Genomic DNA, 23,101 nt, shown 5'->3' with positions numbered 1-23,101 from the left:
CATAATTGTCACATGTGTTATAATAACCTGGGAAAAGTCGGGTTTCTTTCTTTCTTTCTTTTTTTTTTTTTTTTACAGTTTTAGGCTTGGTTCAATGTATATAAAATCAGGCGTGTCAAACACCCACCAAGCAAATTGTAAAAAAAAGAAATAAATAAAGGGAAAGTTTTTTTTTTTTTTTTAGAGTAGCAGACAACTAAAAACTGAAACTGTGTTAGTGTTGTACATGGACTTGTGCACAAAAATAACACTGGCCCTGGCTGATAACCTGATGCCTCATTGAAAATGACCTCCTGACCCAGAATGCTACAGAGATTTTATGACTATGACTACTACTATTACTACAACTTCGCACGCGCGCACGCACGCGCGCACGCACGCACGCACGCACGCACGCACACACACACACACACCACAGCCTGTCCTCATTCCATGTATTGATTAGTGTAAAGCAGGTCACCAATGGGCTCAGACAGACAGATAGCAGGATGTCCGACGACGGGATCTCGTCTGCTTTGTAGCCTCGCTCTGCGGCCTCTCGGCGGGAGAGGAGTGTAACATGATCGCTGCATGACCCACGCTAACCTCCGTCAGCAACACACACACGCACGCACGCTGCTTGGATCTGCTGTTAGGGTGTGGCGCCTGAGGTTTGGACTTGATGAAATCTGTGAAGGGAGTGATTTTATTTGAATGTTTTGACGCCAATAAGGCCCGACCTGCAAGGAAAAGCCGACGAACGAGAATCTATTTGAAATAGGACACAAGATCGAGACGATTATTCGACGGAAGAATTTTCTCAACACAAGGATTGCTTTGTTTAATCAAATGAAAAAACCCAGATGATCGAGTCATCGGTCTCAAATCCACGTGCTGTGTAAAGTTGATACGAGGTCCGGCAAAGCAAAGCATCCCGTGTGACCTCTGACCTTTCCTCCCCGGAGCCATGTACTGACTTCTGTGACCTCATCTGTTATTAGCTCATCACTATATCAGGACAGACATCCATTTACTCATCTCCAGCTGAGGCTGGAGGATTTTATTTAAACTGTCGGAAAGCACTTTGATTATGCCAGATGAACCATGTCATCGTTGATAATTACAGTTGGTAATTACGGATTTCTGGCTCACGATCAGGCTCAAATAACTTCTTTTTTTTTAAACAATTAAGGTGGTTTTGCTTTAAGAAGTGGATCTATCTATCTATCTCAATCTATCCAAATGTCTAGAGGAAATGCAGAGCAGGGACACTAAAGTACAGGATGCACAGTAATGATGTAGTTAATAGATTGTTATGTTTTATGGGTTTTACAGCACTTGCAGAATGTCAGTTGAAAAGAAAAGAAAAAAAATGTTACTAAAAAAAAGACTTGAGCAACCAGAAATATCCCCCCGAAATATCTGATTCCCTGAAGTGAAGCTGTCAAACTAAAAAGACAAATAGATGTGTCACAGAGCTCACGCTCATGTGTACAGATGTGTGCAAGTCAGGTAGCCACAGTGCTGCTGCCACCTAGTGGCTGAAACGAAAGGTCTCAGGACACCAGCCACAGATCAACCTACAGAAACATTTCACCACTTCAAGAAGAAGTAACATCCTTTTCAGGAGAGAAAATGTTCAAACAATAAGGGACAAGCTTCAAAACACTGGCTATTTATACACTATAGCGATCTGGAATTTTGCGGCAGTGATAGATTTGTGTTTCTCAACTCTCTTTTACTCCGAAAGGACGGTGTGATGCGAGGCTCACTGAAGAATGTCTGTTACTCACATACAAACAAGCTGCGGCAGCACACAAAAGCAAGTTGCAGCGATACTGTACGGAAGCTTTTGTCCCACCCACCGCATTTCTCCCTTTCCCATCAGGAGGCGGCTTTTTAACACAGAATTTATGAGATGTAGAGTCACTCCTACACGCGAGTGATAAGCAATGATGAAAGAAGGCCACTATTGTGCAAAAAAAAAACAAAAAAAAAAAACCTTGAACCCAAGTTCAACTTTCGGTTGCTCTTTATAGACGTTTTGAGTTACCGACAAAACTCCCCCCCCAAAAAATATTCAACATATGTCAGATTCTTAGTGAAAAAGCTGACTTTTCATGAGGAGCCAGAATGAACCAGGTCCCCTTTTGTAGAGAGCTCAATCAACCATCTGCCCACAGCCGCCTCCAACCAGAATGTACAGCATGCCGGGCGAGCGTGTCGCCGTCGACAGAGAGGATATTGTAGACAGATGATACAACACGGCCATTCAAGCTGGAAGAACAAACAGCTGAGCTGACATCTTGCCTTCATAACCAGCCCTGGACATTTACATTACACAGACTGCTGGCTACCCGAGGACTCTGTGTCAACGTTGAACCGGGATAAGCTCACTTGGACAACGACGCTTCACTGTGATGTCAAGCGTTTTATTTAAAAACCTCCTTTCGGTGCGTTAGACGCAGGGTTATATAGATTAGAAAGTTAAACAAGTCTGTTATATTCACAGAGTGAACACAGTTCAAAGTACAGTGATGGGTCATAACAGTATGACAGGTCAACCAATTAGCTCTTCCGAGCATAGCTTGAAGCATGTAAACATTTTGTCGTCAAATATCACATAGGATTTGATTGAATTCGACAAGATGTTTCTTATTACCATGAAACCAACATGGAATTTAGAAAGAAAGTATTTCTACCTGTGACAGTTTGGATGTATTCAATTCTAATGTGACTGACAGTATTATTTATATGATGACAAGTATAATCCCCCTCGCTCTGCGCTTTTGGAAGGTACTTGTGTGGGTATGTTTAAATCATCATGGAAAAAGTATTCTCAAGTTCATACACAGGCTATGAAGTCTCTCTACATGAAGTGAAATGTGAAGCACAACTTAGCAATAATCATTCTTAAGCCCTAATAGTTTCAACCGGAGTGCCAACAAGGTCGACTGTGATCAAAACGTCAGACTGGATCAGCATCCTGACAAAAACGGGATCTGAACTGACAATCATCTGCTCCACGGCGCAGTGCAGTCTGAACGCTGTCAGCATCCGTGTCAGAGTTCAAATATATTTGTAGCAATTAAAGCTCAAGTCTTTCACCTATCGCTCTTTTTTTTTTTTTGTACCAAGCAAAGATACTATTTTCAGGAACAAAGCCGGGCTGAAGAAATTGACTGGAAACTAACAGGGGGGAGGGGGGGGGGTGCGCTCTGAAGGCCTTTTTGAAGCACTCATCACAACACGAATCTGTGCGGCAAACCATTTCGAGCACATACTGACATGAGCCGATGTCTACAGGGCATAAACGCTGAAAACAAACACTGAAAGTCCCGTCGAGTTTCCGCACCGTGAAAGCTGAGGAGTTGGGTTCATAAAAAGCCCGGTGACGACAGTCGTGGTGCTGGTGGTGGAGCGAGTTATGGAAACAGGAGGAGAGAGGGAGGGAGGGAGGGACAAGAGAAGGAAGTAGGGGGAGGTGTCAGTCATGTGCAGAAAAGAGTTGGATTTAAACTGAGCAACTGGTAAACTGTCAAGTCACCATCAGAACTAAAAAAAAAAAAAAACCCAACAGCTTTGAACACACCTCGGAGCCCAAACATCTGCGAAGAGGAGGAATTAACACTTCCACAGTGGAATACGCTCAGTTCGAAGTGAGCAGAATTATGGTTTTCAAATGAATCACCGCTCCCCTCCTGGGAAAGACGCCAGCTGTGCGGCAACTTGCATGCAAAACAGTTCAGACTGTCACTTTGCGAGCGCTGCACCATAATTTCTGACTTTGCATCGGGGGGGGGGGGGGGGGGGGAAATCTGCTCCTTCTTTACTCCCAACTGAAGGACGGGTGAGGAGCAAGTCCGGCCCCAGAAAGCACCACGGCAGCTGCCATGTCTTCGCCAGCCAAACCAAACAGCCACACACATACGCACAAAAACACTGCCACACACAGAAATGGAAAGTCTGAGCCTTTATGTAATCTTAGCTGCTGTTTTTCACCGACACGAACGGGGCAGTCGGAGGAAGTTTCGCTCGTGTCTGCAGTGAACTCGCTCGTGTTGGCGAGCAAAAAAAGTTGTCATCGTCGGTGCTGAACTGGATGATGTTTCGCCGGTGTCCATCTTGGTTTTAAGCTGTGTGGTTGATCAGTGTCTATCAAGTCAATATGTTTACATGGACACTTAAAAATAGATTCATTGCGCTCGTCCAGATGGATTTTTTTAAAGTACATGAAAGCATGTCACCTCGACTGAAATCAATGGGATCTATTTTTTTTGACGGATACAGACAAAAGAACCGGGAGTCCATTAAGCTGTAGAAAAAAACATCCATTTATCTATCAATTTCCAACAAGCACTTTATACAAGTTCATGATGTGAGACGCAAACGACAACGGGGAAAAAGCAGGATACGCCCGAGACGACTCATCCCAGTGCAAACACAAAGACACACAATCTCACACACACAGTCACACCTTGCAGCCATTCCGGCCCCGTCTGCACGACGCTACAAGCGACAAAGCATTTGCTTTACGTTTTAGAAAAGTTTCACATTCACACAGCAGTGTTTTGAAAGTGATGAAGCCAGCATGCAGAACCACTAGTTGGTGCTGTTGGTTGTTTTTAGTAATGAAAGCAGACACACACACACACACACACACACAGGAGGCAAACGCTGTTGTTATTGTCCATCAACTGCAGCATGTGCACAAACAACTATTTACTATGGCCATAGTGCGCATGTTTAGTAGCAGCGTTTTCAAATAGTTGCATTTTCCTCTCTTTACACGGCGACGGGGAGGGCAGGCACGTGAATAACATTTTATTGTTTCCATTAGCCTCCTAATAGGTCCCATTAGAATAAATTGGCGCTGCAACTTGTGCTTTCAAGTTGTTCTAATGATAATGTACCTCGTGTCCATATGTAGCCGTTGGCCGTTTGGGAATCTCAAACTCATCCTCGGCGCCTGTAAAAAGCGGTGTTTTCCACCGCCTCGTGCTCCCTCTCATTACTTACTCATTTTATGTCCATCTATCACTTCCCCGTGCTGCCAGAAGTGCAGTCGGCATACATTTGCTCTGTCCTCTGAATTGCTCAGCTGTTAAATTCACTTCCGAGTTAATCTTAATTATCCCAGCTACAAGTCTGGAGACACGGGGAGACGAAGCGCTTTTCATCACTTGTGGGTTTGTTTTTTTCTCCCAAACTAATCCCCCCGCCCCCCCCCCAAACAATCTCTGCAGCCCTTCAGCGACGGGCAGAGAGGCAGTGGGAGAGGTTTACATGAGCTCGAGCTGCGGCGGAACACGCGACGCTGAGCTGAGCGCGGTCGCTGCCGGCCGCTGCCAAGACGGAGCTCAGGCCGCCATGCAAAAGGCTGAGGCGGGCTGTTCACTGGCGTGCGCGCGCTGTCAGATAGCCGAGATACGGAACAGATAGCCCATCTCGCCCACCGATCTGTCCAGACAAGGCCGCTCGGCTTCTGACACGCTCCGCGCAGCACCACAAATCAAAGGCAGAGCCGAAGCAAGTGAGACCTCTACACTTTCTGTTTTTGTAGACTGCAGAGACAAATAACAACACAGCCCGGTACAGCTGGGCCTGCTCGCTTCAGCTCGCCCGTGGGAGTGGAAGAATTAGGCCTGTTTTCGTTTGGTTTGGTTTCACATGAGCTTCAGATGTTTCTGAGGCCCCACAGAGTCATTCAAACCAGGTGAAACAAGAATGAAGGCCTTTTTTTTTTTTTTTATAATGCGAGCAAAACCCCCAAGCGAAATCTAACCACTGTAAACGGTGCCGAAACGAGACCAATGCCTACGCTTAATATATTTAGTAAAGCGATTCACAGAATTCAAAGTCATGCCTCCGTACATTGCGACAATAACAGAACCTCACACAGCGCTTGAATACATTTGCATTGAAAATAGCGCGTCAAAGTGAATCACGACATCAAAAGACAAAGTCAGAGCTCCGCTCAGCTTCCCAGATGCCACACAATCTCATTGAGCCGCTTCTTATCTGTGTGTACTAAACCTGATGCGCTTTACAGTTACCAGTGGACTTACTGGACAGAGGGTCATTTCCCTGAGCTCACCCACCGCACACTCGGCCACAGAGGTTGGCGGGAATTAACTTTCTCTCACTCACTCAACTGTGGGGTCTTAAAAACTTTCTCAGCCCTCAGGCGAATAAATTTCCTGCCTTGAAGGAAGTAGGCAAACAAAAAAAAAAAAGGCTGATGCGGTCCAGACCACCGAGGTCTCGAAGTCGTCCAATTATGACAAATGCAGAACAGAATATTGGGAAACAAGATGTTTTATAAAAGAGGTTCCTTTAGCAGAATTGTTGACGAATTGTGATTTAACCCAAATCCTGAGAGAATACACGATAAATGCCTTGATTTCTAGATGCAAAGTCTGAAATAAAGCCTCAATGTCGCACGACGATGTTCCTTGTTGTGACATAATCGGACTTTGCATGACAACTATTTTGAGCCCACATAGCTATATTCTGAAAAAAAGTGAAAATCTCAGAGACGAATCATTCATTGGAATTCATGATGAGTTCAGGAAAAAAGGTCAAAGTCGAGACATTTGCAAACTTTTCAGAGAAAAAAACCCAGACTTTACATTAATATGACATGACATACTCATCCAAGCTAATACACAGTCTGAACACTGATTAAACTCAAATGCGGCGGGAATATAGTGACGTGACACGGCCCAGATTTTTCCCTTGGAAAGGAAAAAGGCTTGTCAAAGTGCATTTTCTCAATCTGGATGACTGTAAGAGCGTCAGTTATTACTCAACCTGTGTAAAAGTGTGATAAGGGGACGAGTGGCCAATTGCAGACCTGATAGAAGTGTGTGGTCGAAAGGCTGGCAGACATCTGGGGAGTAAACAGCAGCTGCTGCACATCGGAAATACGAATAATACTAATACTTAAAATGTAAAGGGGTCATAAACACAGAGTGTATTGATATTTTAATGGGGCCTAATCTGTGCAGATCGTCACCTCCATGCTCCACGGAGGACAGATTTCCTTCAGAGTATTGAAAATGACCGTCAGGAGGTCAGGACTGAAGAAAGCCGCTGTATAATAGATAAACTGTCGGAAACACACATTTGTTTGCAACAAACACACAAACCACCTCAGTATTGATATAACCTCAGTGAAGAGTTGATGCTTTTGCTTTCTTTCCACAGAGTATGTCTGAAAATACCTTATTTTGAGGAAAACACAACCACACAGCGACATAGATGTACACAACGGTATCTGGTACTCAAACAGTAGCAGAGAGGAAAAATGCAACTGATATGATCTGAAACATGGAGAAAAAAAAACAAGTGCACTATAGTATAGAAATTTTCCAATGAAGTATTTCTATTCTATTCTATTGGTCTCTCAATTCAAATGCCCTTTCAAACTTTCCCTAAGCTCTGCTGGCTATTCGGCTCAAGTTGAAGGCCGAGTTAAAAACAATACATTCAGACGCAGTATTATGTTGTATGTGAACCTCTTTTCTTCAGCCAACTTCCATGTGTCATTGTTTAATCGTGCTCACAAAGGCAGGCAGGAAGTTTCAGGAATCCTGCCGTCACATTCCCGACATTCCAGAGGTGAACGCTGTAAATTCTTGTCCAACGTGTCAAACAAAGGACTCAACATAGCAGGTGACTAATGAAAAACAAGAGAGGCATGTGTTGGTAAACAGAGTGTACTTTTCTTTTTTTTTTTTTAATGGTGCCTTTAATTGGGCAAAAACAATATAAGACCAATATATCACGAAATCAATCAAATACAATAATGTGACCAAAAGGTTCTCCAGACAGTGTTGCGTGACATTCACACCGAGCTGTCGCCATGTGAGTGCACACACTTTGCCACAATCAAATGGTGCCGAAGACATGTTTGTAAATGGAACAGCTTCGGCCTGCGGCAGCGACAGCTCACGAAAATATTGCAAAAACACTCAGGTTGCTCTGCTCCGCCGTGCTGCTGAACCCCCTGCAGGCTGCATCCAGGTCACTGTACAAACTTGCAGATACAGTAAAAATAGTAAGCTAATCGTCTTATGCTCCGAATTGTTCACATTCACACTGTACTGCTAGTTTAACTCCGAGGACGCGAGTATGGGAAGAAGCGCATGAGTCCATGTGATGCTGAGGTACAAGAAAGGTTGTTCTTTTTGTTTTGTTTTTCTTTTCCAGTCTGTCTTCATTCTTGTGAAGGTTGTAATGAAGAGGAATGTAAAAAGACACTGATCTCTCAGATAGGAATGTTGTCACAGCAACCTGTTGTTCATGTGAATTTGTATTCACTCAAATACTAATTGGGAACCCGTATTTTCAAACTTGAAGATTGCTCGGTTTTAAGTGTGAAATATGAGGTAAACTGCTGCAATTAGCATGCAGATCAAATGAAAACCGTGTGATCAAAATATCCAAGCCGCTTCCAAAGCTGACACATCATCTGTTGATTGACTTCCTGAAAAATAAAAAATAAAAAGCCAAATACGCTCAATCATTCAAATTTGTCAAGAGAGATAATAACAAAACAACTGTAAATGTATGATTTGGCGGAAAGTTTAAAGTTCTATGACAAACTGAGCATGAAAAACGTATGTTGTACGTTCAAATATACGTGTTTACAACTATGGTAAGTCTCAAGCTGCATTCCCATTAACCACAAGCAATCTGTTTAAACTCTGAGCCAATTCAATTTGCGCCATGCAAACACTTGTTTCCGATTCCTTTTAAATCGCCACGAGGAGATAAAAAAAAAATGCTTTGACTTGAATTAAACCTCCTCAACTACAAAGAATTCAATGAAATTCACTGTGGAGGAAACTTCTTCGTTATCCGTCTCAGCCTCTTCACATACATGAATATTTATTCTGCCTTGAGGGTGATTAATGGAACTCTAATAATTCAGAAAGTTTGTCATAAGTAGCCCTTCGTATCACTCTGCACTTCTGAAACGGCTCTAAGGCCGCGTTTACACGACAACGTTTCAAGTTAAAAACACATCGTTTTGGAAAAAAGTTCGCATTTACACGGCAACATGACAATATTGACTGGGAGTCATGCTACTCTGAAGTCTGCCATCGTCATTATTGCTGATCTAGTCACATAAGTACACAGGAACTATTTATAATGGCCATAGTGCGCATTCGCAGTAGCAGCAGGTCAAGGAGACGGTCAGAGTGTTTTCAAAAAGTTGTACTTGAGACATATATTAACACATTTCATGTCACTTCGGCAAACAATACCGTGAAAAACAATTGAAAAGGTGCCATGAATGTCTGCCAAGTAGTCTGTGCCCTTGTAGAATTGGCATGCGGGTTTTTGTTTAGAAGTTGAGGCGGGGGGGGGGGGGGGGGCTGTATGGGAAGCAGCAGAGGGCAGTCAGCAGCTTGGGGTTTGTGTTGTGATGTGGACGGTGACTCAATATTTCCACAGAGGGGTTCTGCCAAACATGGGCCTCCCACAACACTGCTTCTGTCAGCACTACAGACATAATCAAACTCAATGGGGTCGTCTGGCAGAAGCCCCCCCCCCCCCCCCCCGCAGTGTCCAATGGATGTGACGGGACAGTTGATGCCAGATTGTAAAACTTCTGGGAGTTCCAAAGTTACACTCGGAAGTTGTCATTTTGTGTTTTGTTTTTGACGCACAGTTTTTGAAAAAGAAAGAAAACCACCGCATGGACGCTGCCAAAGTGGCGGGTAGAGAGGCAGTCACGGCAGAAAGAACCACACATTACTAGTATCCATTACACACTCCGCTGTACAGCTCCTTGTTCCTTGTGCTCCTTGTTGGGGGAACTTTACAGCTTGGGGATCACTTTGACTCCACGTTAACGAAGAACAGCGAGATTGTGCAACACAGCATCAAGCGCGAATAAAACGAGCAACTCAGTCGCAGCACGTTCGCAACAGTCTGATAGAAATGGGAACGGACAGAGTCAAGCGTGCTTTGGTGTCGGTCGGTTTACCACCATTTAAGTTCAGAGTAGAAGACAGACACCGTTTACCAATTTTGAAAATGTTTCCAAAAAGTGCTTCGGACTGTGGGTCATCTGTGGTTTCAGAATCCACTTCACTGGTTTACAAAGACAGTCCGAAAAGGTTGATGTCAAGGTTATCTGCATTTTTGCGAACACTTACAGAAATGCAATGATGGTAGATAATGTTTAACTGAGTAAAATAAGATGGACTTACTTACAATATTCTTAGATTGGTGTGCTTGAGTCTTTAAAGAGGTGAGGAATTCAGATTTAACAGGCAAGCTTGGATCAACGGACAACCACACATCACTATTTAAAACATTGGTGAAGCTTAACTGGCCTTTTTCACCTCTTTTGTGCAATGACATCATCTAAAAACATGTGAAAGGAGCACATGGCAAACACACGTGTAGTCCAGTCATCTGAAAAGATCAAAAAAAAAAAAAAAACCTTTGAAAAACAGGTTTCTTATTTGTCTGATGCCAACAAGATGAGATTAAGATATCCAATAGCTTCAAGCTTAGTCTTAAATGTCAACATGGACAAGCAATGTCTCATTTTCAAATCTGCTAGATTTGTGTGTAATGAAGAGTTGGAGCTATTTTCTGTTTAGTCGCAGCTTTTTGATGGGCACACGTGTAGATTTTTAAACAAGATAAGTTACGGAGAGCCAATCAAACCCCCTGTTCATATATTATGGCTGGAGGTCAGACGCAGGTCGTGGCTGCTCGCGCTGTGGGGCCGTTGGAAAAGAATAACAGTGACAGAGCTGGGATTCCTCAACGAAGGCCGCACTGATGTGCTCGCCAGTTGAAATGAGTTAAAAGAATATATACAAAGCCTGGCAGGATTTGTAGCAGGTGTCGTCACGTGGCCGGGCCCTCGACCTGGCCGCTGCCAAGAACGGCAGTGTGGCGTCCAGAGTGTTCATGAAAAACATGTGAGCGGCGGCGAACGTGGACAATCTCACTCAAACCATCGGACGACGAAAGGCGATAATATCTAGCCAACTTGCTATTCGCATCGTTTCTACAACACAGATGCAAAATCAGAAGAAGTCATCCTTCCTCTGATGAACACATTTGCAGCTGCTAGTATTCGGTACCTTGAGACGCAGCGCGAGTATAAACATCCAACGAAAGCGGGGAAGACTCCAGGTCACCATATGAAACACTAATTGAATTGAATGTATCAGAAAATCGCTGCCTCGGCTGCCGCATTGAGTTTTTATTGATGAAATCTCTAAATCCCTTCACAAAATGTGAAACTTTTGCTATAACAAAATTCAAACGGCTCATAAAAAAACACACATAAACAAGCACACGGGGGGGATATCCAATCTGGAGTCCTGACTCATCTCAACACGCGGCATAACTCGCTGTCGAAAAGCTCGGCCCTCTGGAGGGAACGTCTGCAATAACCTTGCCCTGTTCTTGACTCCCCCCCACCCCAGCCCCCCCACCCCCTTTCTCGTTTTCTTTTCACGGGCCCAAACAAAGACGCACGTACAAGTTTAAAACTAAGAAAAGCACGTCGGCTCCTTTCACAGGTTGTGTCCCCTTGTGTATGTGCACTGCCTGGCTACTGAGAGGAATGCTGCTGCTGCTGCTGTTGACTGCAGCTCGTTCTCCCGGGGATTTACAGGGGAAGAGCGGAGAGGTCGGACCCAACGCGCCAGCTGGGCTCTGCTCAACCTGCCACACATGACAAACATGTCTCATTACTGCGCTACCACAAACACGAGTGTTTAAAAAAACCCAAAAAAAACAACCCAGGAGGTCCAAAAACAGAGTATGGGCAGAAAAAAAGGCTGTTTATTATTAATATCGGTGTTAACCACAACTTCAGGTCAAGAAGAGTTCATCTTCCTATTGTTTTCAGCACAAGACAGTTCGATTCACTTTCGATGAGTTAATTATTTTGACCCGATACGACTAAAGTCTAAATCACAAAAAATGTTTTACTCTCTCAATTATAAAACGGGGCTGATTGCCTGAATGGCCTGACAAGTTTTGAACAGCTTTGCAGTCTGATTTTTCATCACCTGTTGTCATTAACCGCCGTGAGACGGCAGTAATGTCCCCGGCGTGACATTTTACATGCTGTGGCGAATGCTGCCGCCACATTAAAGTGAAATTCAACCAGATTTGTGTGCGACTTCCCGCCATCTGCAGCTCCATATTCAAGCCATCAGACAGTGCGTGCGCCGAGGCTGGACATTCTGGTACGCACAGGGAGGCCGAGTGCAATGTTGCAGTGAGTGAATACATCCATTGAAAATCTCACCCCAGATTCCTTTGGTTTCTTCGGCGCCGCCCGTGTGAACTGAGAGGAGAAAGGGATCGTTTCCCACACAGCGTGATGCCGAGTCTTCGAAAATATAGCCGACGAGGTTTTGCTGCATGCAAGCTCAGCTCACCGACGGGATCCCGGAGCGGCTGACCTCATCCAGCCCGATGATGGCTGAACAGCCAGCTAGGTTTACATATTTACTTCCGACGGTGAAAATCATGCGTCGATCTGATCTCTTTATTGCTTTATAGAGGCTCCCCAGTTACAGAGAGGTGAACATGATACATCAAACGAAGGGAGGAAGTAAGGCAATTGATGTTTGGTGGATTATCGTTGTGTTTTGGCAATATATAATAATAATTAAAAAATAAAAAAAAAAACCTGTTGGGAAGCATTTATTTCCATGTTCAATAGTAAGGAACACACATTTTAAGATGACCAGCAGAGGTTTGCTCCTGAAAACCAAATAACGTCTGCCACTGTCAAATATGTTGCTCAAAGCAATAGAGTTCTGAGCTTCTGGTACCTCTAAGATTTTACTTTCAGGGGTCTGATCACCAACATGAGGATCTGAAACCAACGCCATTCTCATATCCCCTCAGTTTGGAACCATTGCATTTCTCCAGGATGATGGCACTCGTCACCACAGCGCTGGTTTTATCAGAGACCACCTACAACTTCTTGGAGTGACGGTGATGGAAAGGCTGATCAATGAGGCAACGTTTAGAAGTGAAAAAAAAAATACAAAAATTTCAGGTGCAGATCCAAATGCATTGTTAAGACGACGAAATTGTGTACCAGATCACATGTTTTCTCATTGAAATGAGCTGAAATGCTCTTTTTTTTTTCTGGTAGATCGTTCGGTTATGAAGCGCAAACTTGACATTATTGGAGCGCAAACCAGGCACAAACATACTGTAAGTATATGTTAAACATCATGTAAGCAGGGCTTTGATTGATCATTCCTTTTGAAGCCCGTTAACCGAGTTTTCCTTCACTCATTCATTCTCATGAGGGAAAAACACTGCGTGTTCTCACATACAACAACAACAAAAAAAAGAAAACGACAAGGAAAATGTGTCCTATCAATAAAGTCCTTCAGTGTTGGATAAGATTACCCGTAATCTATTAGCCTATTATAAAGATACAAGCGGATAGATCCACGCACAAGATTTCAAATAGGAGGAACAGGAAGGTACTCAAGCCCAATATTAAAAAAAACAAAAAAAAAAACAGCTGAAAGAATCTGCTGCTTTCTTTTTCTGACACACATTCCAGACCAGTTTTGCAAGCTTGTAAAACTGTACGGCAGCAACAGGTTCCTGCACAGGCGGCCTCCGGGCCTCCGTCTGCTCAAGACTGAAACACCGACACGACAGCAAAACAGTCAAGATCGCAGGGCTTCTGCTCATGTGTGCGCAGTGCACCATTAAAGTTAGTTAACAATAATTTAAAAGATCATGTAATTCTTCCACTCAAATCCGCCCGGAACTTTATAATAGTTTCTTTTAATGTGGCGCGCGATGACCTCATGGTTACAGAAACACTAAAAGTGAGTTGGTCTACCTGACTTACGAGCACCTGTCTGCCGGTTGTAGAAACTGTTCATCTTCAGAAATAAAGCTGTCACTGCATACGTAGCAGGTCACTTTGTACAACCTCACCAGTCCGGAGGGCGAACGTAATGGGAACAGAGTATTCTCGGAAACCCGGCGCCATGGCAAAGGTGACATTTTGTAAATATTTCAAGACTCTAATTCATGCCCCTTTCTGCAGATTTCATCCCGTCAGTCCAAAAAAATTTAAAAAAGGGAAGGAGGAAAGCAAGTGATCAACTGTCAAGGGAACAGTGACGGCCTGACAAAACTATGCAAGATGAGTCCATAAGTAGCCTTGATGTGCATTCCACACAAACCTCACAGGTCAGAGCTGACGCTATCTGCCTGTTCACGCCTGCTGTCCCATGTGGAATGCAGCTGAACACACACACACACACAAACACACACACAGTAGCAATGACATGCTACAGTGTTTGCACAAGCGCAGAGGCAAACATGCTCACACAGCCCGGGCGGCGTGGCCTGGGAGGCTGCTGGTGGTACCCACAGGGAAAGCTGACGTGTTTACATTCAAACAATACCCAAGCGGGACAAAGCCCGGCTGTTGTTGTGGACCGCCGTGTGAATGAGGGACTTCAAAAACAGCCTTTAATACTCTGAGCTTTTTTTTTTTTTTTTTTTTTAAACAAGCTTATGATAAAAAAAAAGCTGAAGTGAAATATTAATTACACCATGATTAAGGCAGTTTAGACAAGCCACAACTAGATTACCCAGGTGTTGGTACATGATTTAATTTCCATGAACTAAAGCTGAGTAACTGCGAATCCGCTGGATGTGATGATATTCCGATTGCGTCATACAAACTGGCAGTGCTAATGCCCTCAGATCTATACGGATTTGAATGAAAGCGAGTGTGATCAAGTACATAAACAAGACCATCTCATGAGCTGAGGAGGGTTCACACCTTCCAACCATTTCCTCTGAGTCACGGCTCTGCGGTCGCTCGGTAGCTCACAGCCGCTGCAGTGGACAGGCCGCAGTAAATGATGTTTACACAATGTACCCTATGCATGGCATTAGACAGCTGCACTCAAATACATTATGTGACGAATCTCTGCTCTTGGTATATTAAAGACAAATTTTGCGGCGTTGCGTCACTCAAGCAGTTTCTCAGGCTTCGCTCGGCCGCTGCCATGTGGAGCAGGTAACTGGTGTGCGGGGTCTTTGGAAACCGGCGAACACAAATCATCCAGCAAAACGTCACTCGCTAAAAAAAAACAACAAAACAACCTAAATGACCAAAACCCGTTTTTGTCAGCATCTGTCTGCCTCCCGATGCTCAGGCCCTTCAGCCCAGTTAGGAGGGGCCTTTATTGGATCCACAAGGAGTGCTTTGAATGTGCCGGGTCAGGGGAAGGCTGTGTTTATTCATCCATACACACACACACACACACACACACACAGGCCGTCTTTCCGCAGCTACCAACCCTCTCACACACACACTGCTTTGTAACCATTTCATTTCACATTGCCTATCTCACAGCGACTTTGCTGGCATGTCCATGTTTGTTGATTTTTCCGCTGTGTGTGTGCATGTCAGGTACAAGACAATGCACAGTGCTGAGATGTTCTCGGTATCTGTGCCGCCTTTGAGTTAAAGGTGCACACGCGGGTCGCGAGCACGTCCTCCTCATGGCAGTCTTGAGGCCACAGGCTAAGCTCTATTTGAAAGTGAGTCACTGGTATTGCCACGACTCTCCCAAAACTCTCCGAAAGCCGAATGGAATGAGGAAGTGAGGAGGGCTTTTTTTGTTGATTTTTTTTTTTTTGAAATTTAAAAGGTTTGTCAATATGGAAATGTCTCAACCTGAAAGTCAACCTGGATTAGAGCTGACTAAAGCTCAGGCTGATAAATTGGGTAGAGTCACCTTTCTTGCTTAAGGTCTCAGGTTTTTGAGTCAATATAGGAACTTCCATACTTGACAGTTCTGTTGGCTTTCAGAATCTCCCACATTAAGGCAAAATGGCCTTTCACTGAAAAGAAGCAGTTTTTTTTTTTTTTTAAGTCATTAACATTACAGCAGAAGGCCATGATCAAGTCATGTGTTTAACAAATGACTGTGTCTTATGCCACCACACTTCTCCTCGTAAGAGAAGAAGTACAGTACAGAGTCAGGGCCAATAAAAACCTCTGCAACCCGCTGTGTGTATCGTACAGACCACAGGCCGCATGCACCACTTTGCCTGTCTCTGACCAGCCTGTGTGCGTGGGGGGGGGGGGGGGGGGGGGGGTGTCAATGAAACATCCTGAATCAAAAGCGTAGTTTCACTTCCCTTCACAGTGCCGGTGAATAGAAGTGCAGTTGTCAAGCTGCAAAAATGTTGGCTTTAGATATGAAGAAAGATCAATGCAGAACGTTGAGTTGATCCACTGACAGAGTGAAGAAGCATGGTTTTTGCTTTTTAGTTTCAAAAAGTTAAAGTCAAAGGCAACGGAAAGACAAGAGATCACTCTGTTCAAGGATTCTTACTACTATACAAGTGGGATTCTATATTGAACATGTCATCATTTATCTCTATATGTTTGGTTTGAATTAGATCTCAAACAAGGAGACGACATCCTGCCACCAGGAAAGGTTGGCCAGTGGACTATATTACTCAAACTGGACCTTATAGGTCATAATCTGTCATCACTTCCTGTGGCAACACTCCCACGTATAGGAAAGACTTGTGTCCACATACACCCCCCGTACTTGGTGTGGACGTCTCTCTAAAACTGTTTATCTCACGTAATGCTGACTCACCTTCCTGAGAGCCCCTCGGTCTGGCAGAAGGAAACGGCCTCAACTTGTATATTTTTAGTGCAATCCAACCAGTCTTTTTCTTTCCCTCATTTGCATTACTGAAAGACGGACATTTTTAGAATGTGACACACAACACGTCATGACTTAGTTTCTTCCCTTTATTAAACTGAAGCCACCGCTTGAACTCACGACGTGAACAACCTCTTACGTCCGCCTTTTATTTGTCAGCCCCCTGAAGTTCCATCTAAAGTTTACTTTCTCATTCTCGCAGCCAAACTTTTTGATTATATGTTGCTGCGGCTCTCCTCCCCTGCTGACGCTCGGGCTTTTCTCAATTTAAACATCCATACCCCCACCCCCCTCCACTTCTCCGAGGCATCGTTTTTGATTACCTGTATAGTTTCTCAAGTTCTTTTCCTCTCTTTTTTTTTTTTGCCCCTTCGATTGGGCCGCGGCCTCTTGTACCTTATAAGATTTTTCTTAACTCGGAGAGCATCTTTCTTTGCACGCCTTCTGCGTCTCTGCGGTTTCTTTATTGCTTATAAAAACGATTTCACTTCCGGCCATCTTGTTGACGGATCAAGGAGTTTCCACCTCAATTCCTTTCTCCATCTCCTTTGTCGACAAACAACCTCTCCTTCGTCTCACGACGTGTGCTTTCCTTTGTGACACGCGGGTCGAAACGATGCCAGGGGTGACAGGAAGTGCGACCGATTTCAGTTTCACATCAGCAGATGCCAAGACCGCAAGTTCTCCTACAAGGTGAGAAACTCACGCAGAGAGCTTCTCAAACCCTGAGAAACACCGATCCGTGTTTCTCTTGCATCGGAGCAAAGTTGAGAATAGTGAGTTTTAAAACTGTTTGGAGGACTCGGAACGTTGACGTTCGACAGCGGCTATCCACCTCCTCCGTCTCAAGCTTTGTCCTCAGGGAGAAAATACATGGCACGGCTTTCAAACGTGTCTCAACAAACGCTCTTTATGATGATTCAGTCCTCCTTCAGCCGGTTTTTTTTTTTTTTTTTTGCCGTGTGGCAACAAGATGTCTCCACGAGGCCAGCAGACCATGATACAGTGACTCATTCAACGTTGTCCTTAAAACGGACCCTTCAACTATCACATATAAAAGTCCCTTTTGAGTCATTTTCATAATGTACAAAATAGATCAGTCACTTTGAAAGGGGCAGGTTGTTTCACGACAGCTTTTCGAGGGGCGAGCCGCCTCATTCTATATCGCGTCGTCCATTGAGAAGAGCGCGTGGATCACTCGTCTGGTTGTTCAGACTCAATGACGGACGAAAGGAAGCTATAAACATACAAACAACTATGCTTTGCAGTGTGATTAATGCATTTGTTTCTGCCTTATTGAGGAGACTGAGTAAGTTAGATTGATGCAGGACTCAATGTCAACTTTCACAAGACCAGCCCTGAGCCAGATGTCACAGATGACGTCAGTTCCTTTACCGGTAACTGCACACATATTTGTTCACGATTTCTACGAACACATGAATGTAAAGTATTCAAGCATCATAGCTGCTGAATTCAGAAAGAGATGTTCGCCGCGACTGCGGCTAAGATGATGATGTCAGACTGCACCGACCGTACATTTAAAGCGTCTTTCTGCAGAAATCTATTTATCATTCTATTGACTTTCAGTGAAATCTGATCCTCTCCCTTCAGTAGATTTATTCCCAGTTAAACTGAATTGAAAAAGGAGTTTCTCCAACATCGATACGAATGTAGAAAACTCTATCATTCGTGAGTGCAACCAACCAAAATACTGAGAATACAACAGTGGGGTTTTTTTTTTTTTTAATTGCACAAATGAAGGAAATCGAGGCCATCCCTCCAGCAACGTGCACACCAATCACATGCTCGAAAGACATCCTGCTGTACTCAGTATTAAAATAAATGGCAGTGGAAGAACGGTCAAGTTGTTCTTCAGCAATAACAGAATAACAGATGCCTTGGGCAACACTGGAGGCAACTGGAGCAATGTGACAGGGATGAGCAACAGAAAGCAGAGTAAACACGGAGTTGTTTGTGAGGCACACTGTAAGGCTGCACGTATAGCTTCAGAAACACACGTCGATTTGTGTCTCCATGGCGGCTTCAGGTCACCTGCATTCATTTCCTGCAGACTGACTTTAACCCACACTTGACCTTAAAACACAAATTGAAATTGAATCATACTAATTAAGGGGAATTGGAGGGGGGGGGGGGTGTCGTGAAATGAGGGCACACCCCCATAATGTGACACACCACGGTCTGCTTTCTGTCGTTTCCCACAGTTGTCTGTGACCTACATCTTCTCGGTGGAGCACGAAATACCTGAGTGAACTACCTAAAAAGCAAGAAGATTCCCTTTTCAGCCCTACAAGAGAACTGGTTAGGTTTTTTTTTTTCCGTTACACTTCTGTTTTTTGAAAAAGAAGAACACACAGGTGGTCACGTAAAGTCGAGGTATAGCTCCATTTTGAAGCATGTGCAAGAATTACGGTCATACGGCCCAATGGCTGGCAAAATAGTGCCGTGGTGACCTTTAAATTTAAACTTTAAAAGTTGTTCTTTGTTGTGACGCAGAGGATACGTGATGAACGTGGCAATATTTTTACAAAACCGAGCATTTACTACCAGAAATGACTACAATGTCAGCATAAACCAAATTTTTTAATTAAACCTTCTGGTGTCAAATACCGTGAAATGTTTCACTCCTTTGCAACACAAGAAACTGGAAAACGTAGAACTTTTTAAAGGGGGCCGCATGAATAGTTTGTCAATATGTTGATTGTGAAATTAGGCTACGATATATAAGCCTTATTTTACTTTGAAGAGGAGTTCAGGGGGGAGAAAAACATTAAAAAAAACTTTGCTGGCAACACCAGAGGTTGGGGTCCAGAGGAACCTGGGAAACCACTGCAGACTAGAAGCAGCGGGACAATCCTTCCACTTGCAGAGCTGCGTCAGCGTCAGCTCTGAACCCCTGTGATTTGGTAACCTCTGCCGAAACGTGCGTCTTTGCAATCGCTCCAAGAATACAGTCCTGACCGAGCGACCACACACTGGTCTGCCTCTCCTCCTCCTCCTCCTCCTCCTCCGTCCTCGACATACTGCGCCTGTGTTGCTCCGTCTCTCCCTTCTACTCACAGCTTCCCCGGGGAGCCTGCGGCTTGGTGAAGGCTGGAATTCCCATAAATGTCCGATCTGGAGCGAGGGCAGCCAAAAAACCGCCATAAATCAGCCCGACGTGATTTGTCGTCTCGTACCACCGGGCCGCCTGGATGGCAACGAGGGAAGGGAGAACTGTTCGCGCAACCCACCAGACCTGGGAAAGGTTGACAAGGCATTAAAGCTGCGGTGGGGAGAGCTTGCCCACCGAGCCCAACATCTGCACAGGAGACGGACCGACCGCCAGCACGTCTCGGTGCCTCCAAGAATTTTTCGCTGACACTACAAACGCTTGGAGCGAAGGCACGTTTGTGGGAACGACACAACAGATGGGGAAGCGGCGGTATTAGAGGACTATTAATAGTTTGAGAAGTAAAGCAGGTTTTTCACCACTGCGATTCGATCCAACGCATCGCTTACAGTGTCATTTCTGACCCAGGCCGCACTCGAGACATTCTGTAGAAAAACGCCACATCACAGCAGCTCCAGCTGAACTGCAACCTGAAAGCAGGAAGTCTCTCGCAGTGTTATCACACCGAGCCGCCACTCCATGCAGCTCTTCCGGTGTGTACGTCTGACCGTCACCGCTGACGTTGGGATGAAGATGCAGTCCATCACAACACCAAGACACACACTTAAACGAAAGCCACGTCCCCATGACCAATGCCTCGTCACGTCACCACATTGCTTTCGGCCGATCATCCACACGGCGCAGCGTTTTAGACGCCCGACAACATTTTTGTTTTGGTTCTTTTTAACGGGTTTCAGATTGGATAGTTGAAAACGCCGCTTCGGCTTTGACGTGTGGACACGCAAGACGCACACTTGGCTGAAAACGACGACGTCAACAATGGCGGACGACAAGCTCCAGGTCGTGCTGCAGAAGCAACTGATGCCATTTGGTTTAACAGGGCCACATGTCGGATCTGTCGATTTCTCCGTTTTCGCATGCTCCTGGAGGAAACATTGCTCTTATTGTCCATATACTCGCACATGTGCAGAGGAACCATTTCCATTTAGGTTGGAACCGGTCGCTATTGCACAAAAGAGTCATAAAGTCTCCCAAATGCAAATCACTATGAAAACAACAGTAACAAACCTGTTATGTTCAGGGACAAATATTTGTGTTGTTCTACAAGAAGTGAAAATGCTGTCCCAAACACAAATACTCCTGTCAAGTACAGACACTTACTACACAATACGTTGCATAATGACATATCTGAGGTGTTTTATGATCACGTACGGCGACAGAAAACGCAATCCATCCGTCATCTTTATGCTGGACTTCGCCTCGTCCCCGAGAGCCATAAAGAAACCGAGTCAGGCTGCAGGTTGTTACTTTCTTTAAGCGTTTTGCAAATCATGAGATAGATTCCCAAATGATCCCAGACCCACTTCACTGCTGGGACTGTGTCAAATATATTTGTGGACTAAACACGGCTGTTATGGCTTGCACAAGGGAGCACAAAAGCCTTCTATGAAGGCGTGAAAGAGGCTTTCAACCCGGCATCCACCCACAAACAAACAGAGGATCAGCGCCTTTTAAAAGGGACCTTTTCAAAAGCATTTTTTTTAAAAACATTTGGAGGAAAAAGTGCTTGCTCTTCAGAACTATTACCAGCGCCGGGACATGGAAGGGAGTACGGCGTGAGCTATTTTTGTGGGGGGGGGGGGAGCGTAACCGAAGCAATGACAAGCCAGCTGTGTTTCCACAGCTTGGTGCAGGGAGGAGGCAGGGGAGGAAGGGGAGGCAGGGGAGGAAGAGGAGGGCTGGGAAAGCAGCGATGGTTAAACTGAACTGGCTTCATTCAAGGCTCACGTTTACACAAACCATCTCGTGGGTTTTACGGCATAAGCCGCCTGATGAGAAGCTGTGACGTTATGTTTTGTTTAGTAAGCCCAGGCACAGGATGTCGTGCAGTTAATAAAAAATAAAAAAAAACTGGGTTTTCCCAAACACCAGTTCTCCTCTCTCCAATCCTTCCTCGTATAAAGGAAAGTCCTGTAGGAGTCTGCCCATGACTACATTTGACCAGAGTTTCCATAAAATCCCAATTACTTTAAACAGTGGCGTTTTGGCCACAAACAATATTTACACTTTCTCTTTTTTTAATGTTTTATTACACAGAATGACACTCCTTCAAAGACTGGTTCGTTATTCTTTTTTCTTGTTTGTTTACGGTGTTTGGGTTTTTTTTTTTTTTACTTTGTGAAGCATTTTGAAGTCGCTCATCTCTCTCCTTCACTGCATCCATTGATCTCTTCCCTCATTCCCAACATGATTTGTCCAACATATCTCAATACACCCCTCCAGGATTTACTGCTTCGTCTGAGCTATCCCTCTTGATAATTTCTTTTTTAATCCAAGCTAAACTATAATAAAGCCCATTCATCTCCTGCACAGTGGTCTCGCGGTTGGTGGATGTGACCCTGTTTCTGACCCTCAGAGGCAGATCAAGGCCCCCCGCACCCCAGATTGAGCACCACAAGCCTCTCAGAGAAAGCCTGTGTTATTTAGCAGACAGAGAGTGTACAGTGTGTACTAATAAGCATGTCTGTGTGTGCTGGGGAGTGAGAAACTCTGCTGACAGCTGAGCTCAGGTTAAAAACAAAAAAAAAAACCTGCCATGAAGGCGAGAACGTTCAGCGGGGACGATGGTTTTGTTTACCTCTGCTGTCCGCAGCGGGGGCGGCTTCTTCAATGCCGCCTTGAAAGAAGTTTCCATGGCTCCCGTCATTTTCATAACTTCGGCTCAGGACTTTCTCCCAAGCTTCCCCTCGTCTTCTCTCTTCCTCCCCGCTCGCTTTCACTTCCACTTCCACTCCGCGGCTGCTCGCTGGCGCAAACTAAACTCACATCCCCGTGGTTCCCGTCCGGTCCGAGCCGAGCATGGATGGAGTTTAGTCCCAAACGAACCGATCCTGGGAACTCCTTCTTCTTCTTCTTCTTCTTCTTCTTCTTCTTCTTCTTCACACACCGACGATTGAAAGATTAGAAACTTGACTCACATCAAACTTCACGGTCTCCCAAAAACGTAAAAAAAAAAAAAAAACCTCCAAAGTGTGAGAGAAAGTGAGATGATGGGGACTTGTTCTGATTTTGTGCGCATGTTAAGAGAAAAAGACGTAAATCCAGAGAGTCAGACCATCCAGGAGTTCAGATTTAGGCCCCGCCTCCTCCTGCACGCGCACAGGTGACGACATCTGTCCACCCGGAGACTTGCTGCCTTCAGGGACAGTCGGAAATCTATGTTTTGAACACGTAAAAGACCCTCTGCGAGTAGAAA

General features: G+C 44.7%; 1 protein-coding gene across 4 annotated transcripts in view; it reads right to left on the bottom strand.

Annotated features, from left to right (window-relative positions):
- rapgef6 (Rap guanine nucleotide exchange factor (GEF) 6) overlaps window positions 1-22,824 on the bottom strand; it is a gene marked incomplete at its 5' end in the record, with an annotated part of 124,020 nt that extends 101,196 nt beyond the window's left edge. For all 4 annotated transcript variants that reach the window (XM_080508662.1, XM_080508664.1, XM_080508663.1 and 1 more), the window contains one exon: window positions 22,484-22,824. In XM_080508662.1, the coding sequence (XP_080364788.1) occupies window positions 22,484-22,558 (75 nt within the window). The remainder of the gene's footprint in view (window positions 1-22,483) is intronic.
- Window positions 22,825-23,101: the final 277 nt, after the last annotated feature.

Source organism: Blennius ocellaris (assembly GCF_963422515.1).
Source record: "Blennius ocellaris genome assembly, chromosome: 14".
NCBI lineage: Eukaryota > Metazoa > Chordata > Actinopteri > Blenniiformes > Blenniidae > Blennius > Blennius ocellaris.
The sequence above is the reverse complement of the archived record's forward strand: the minus strand, read 5'-3'. Positions and strand labels throughout refer to the sequence as shown.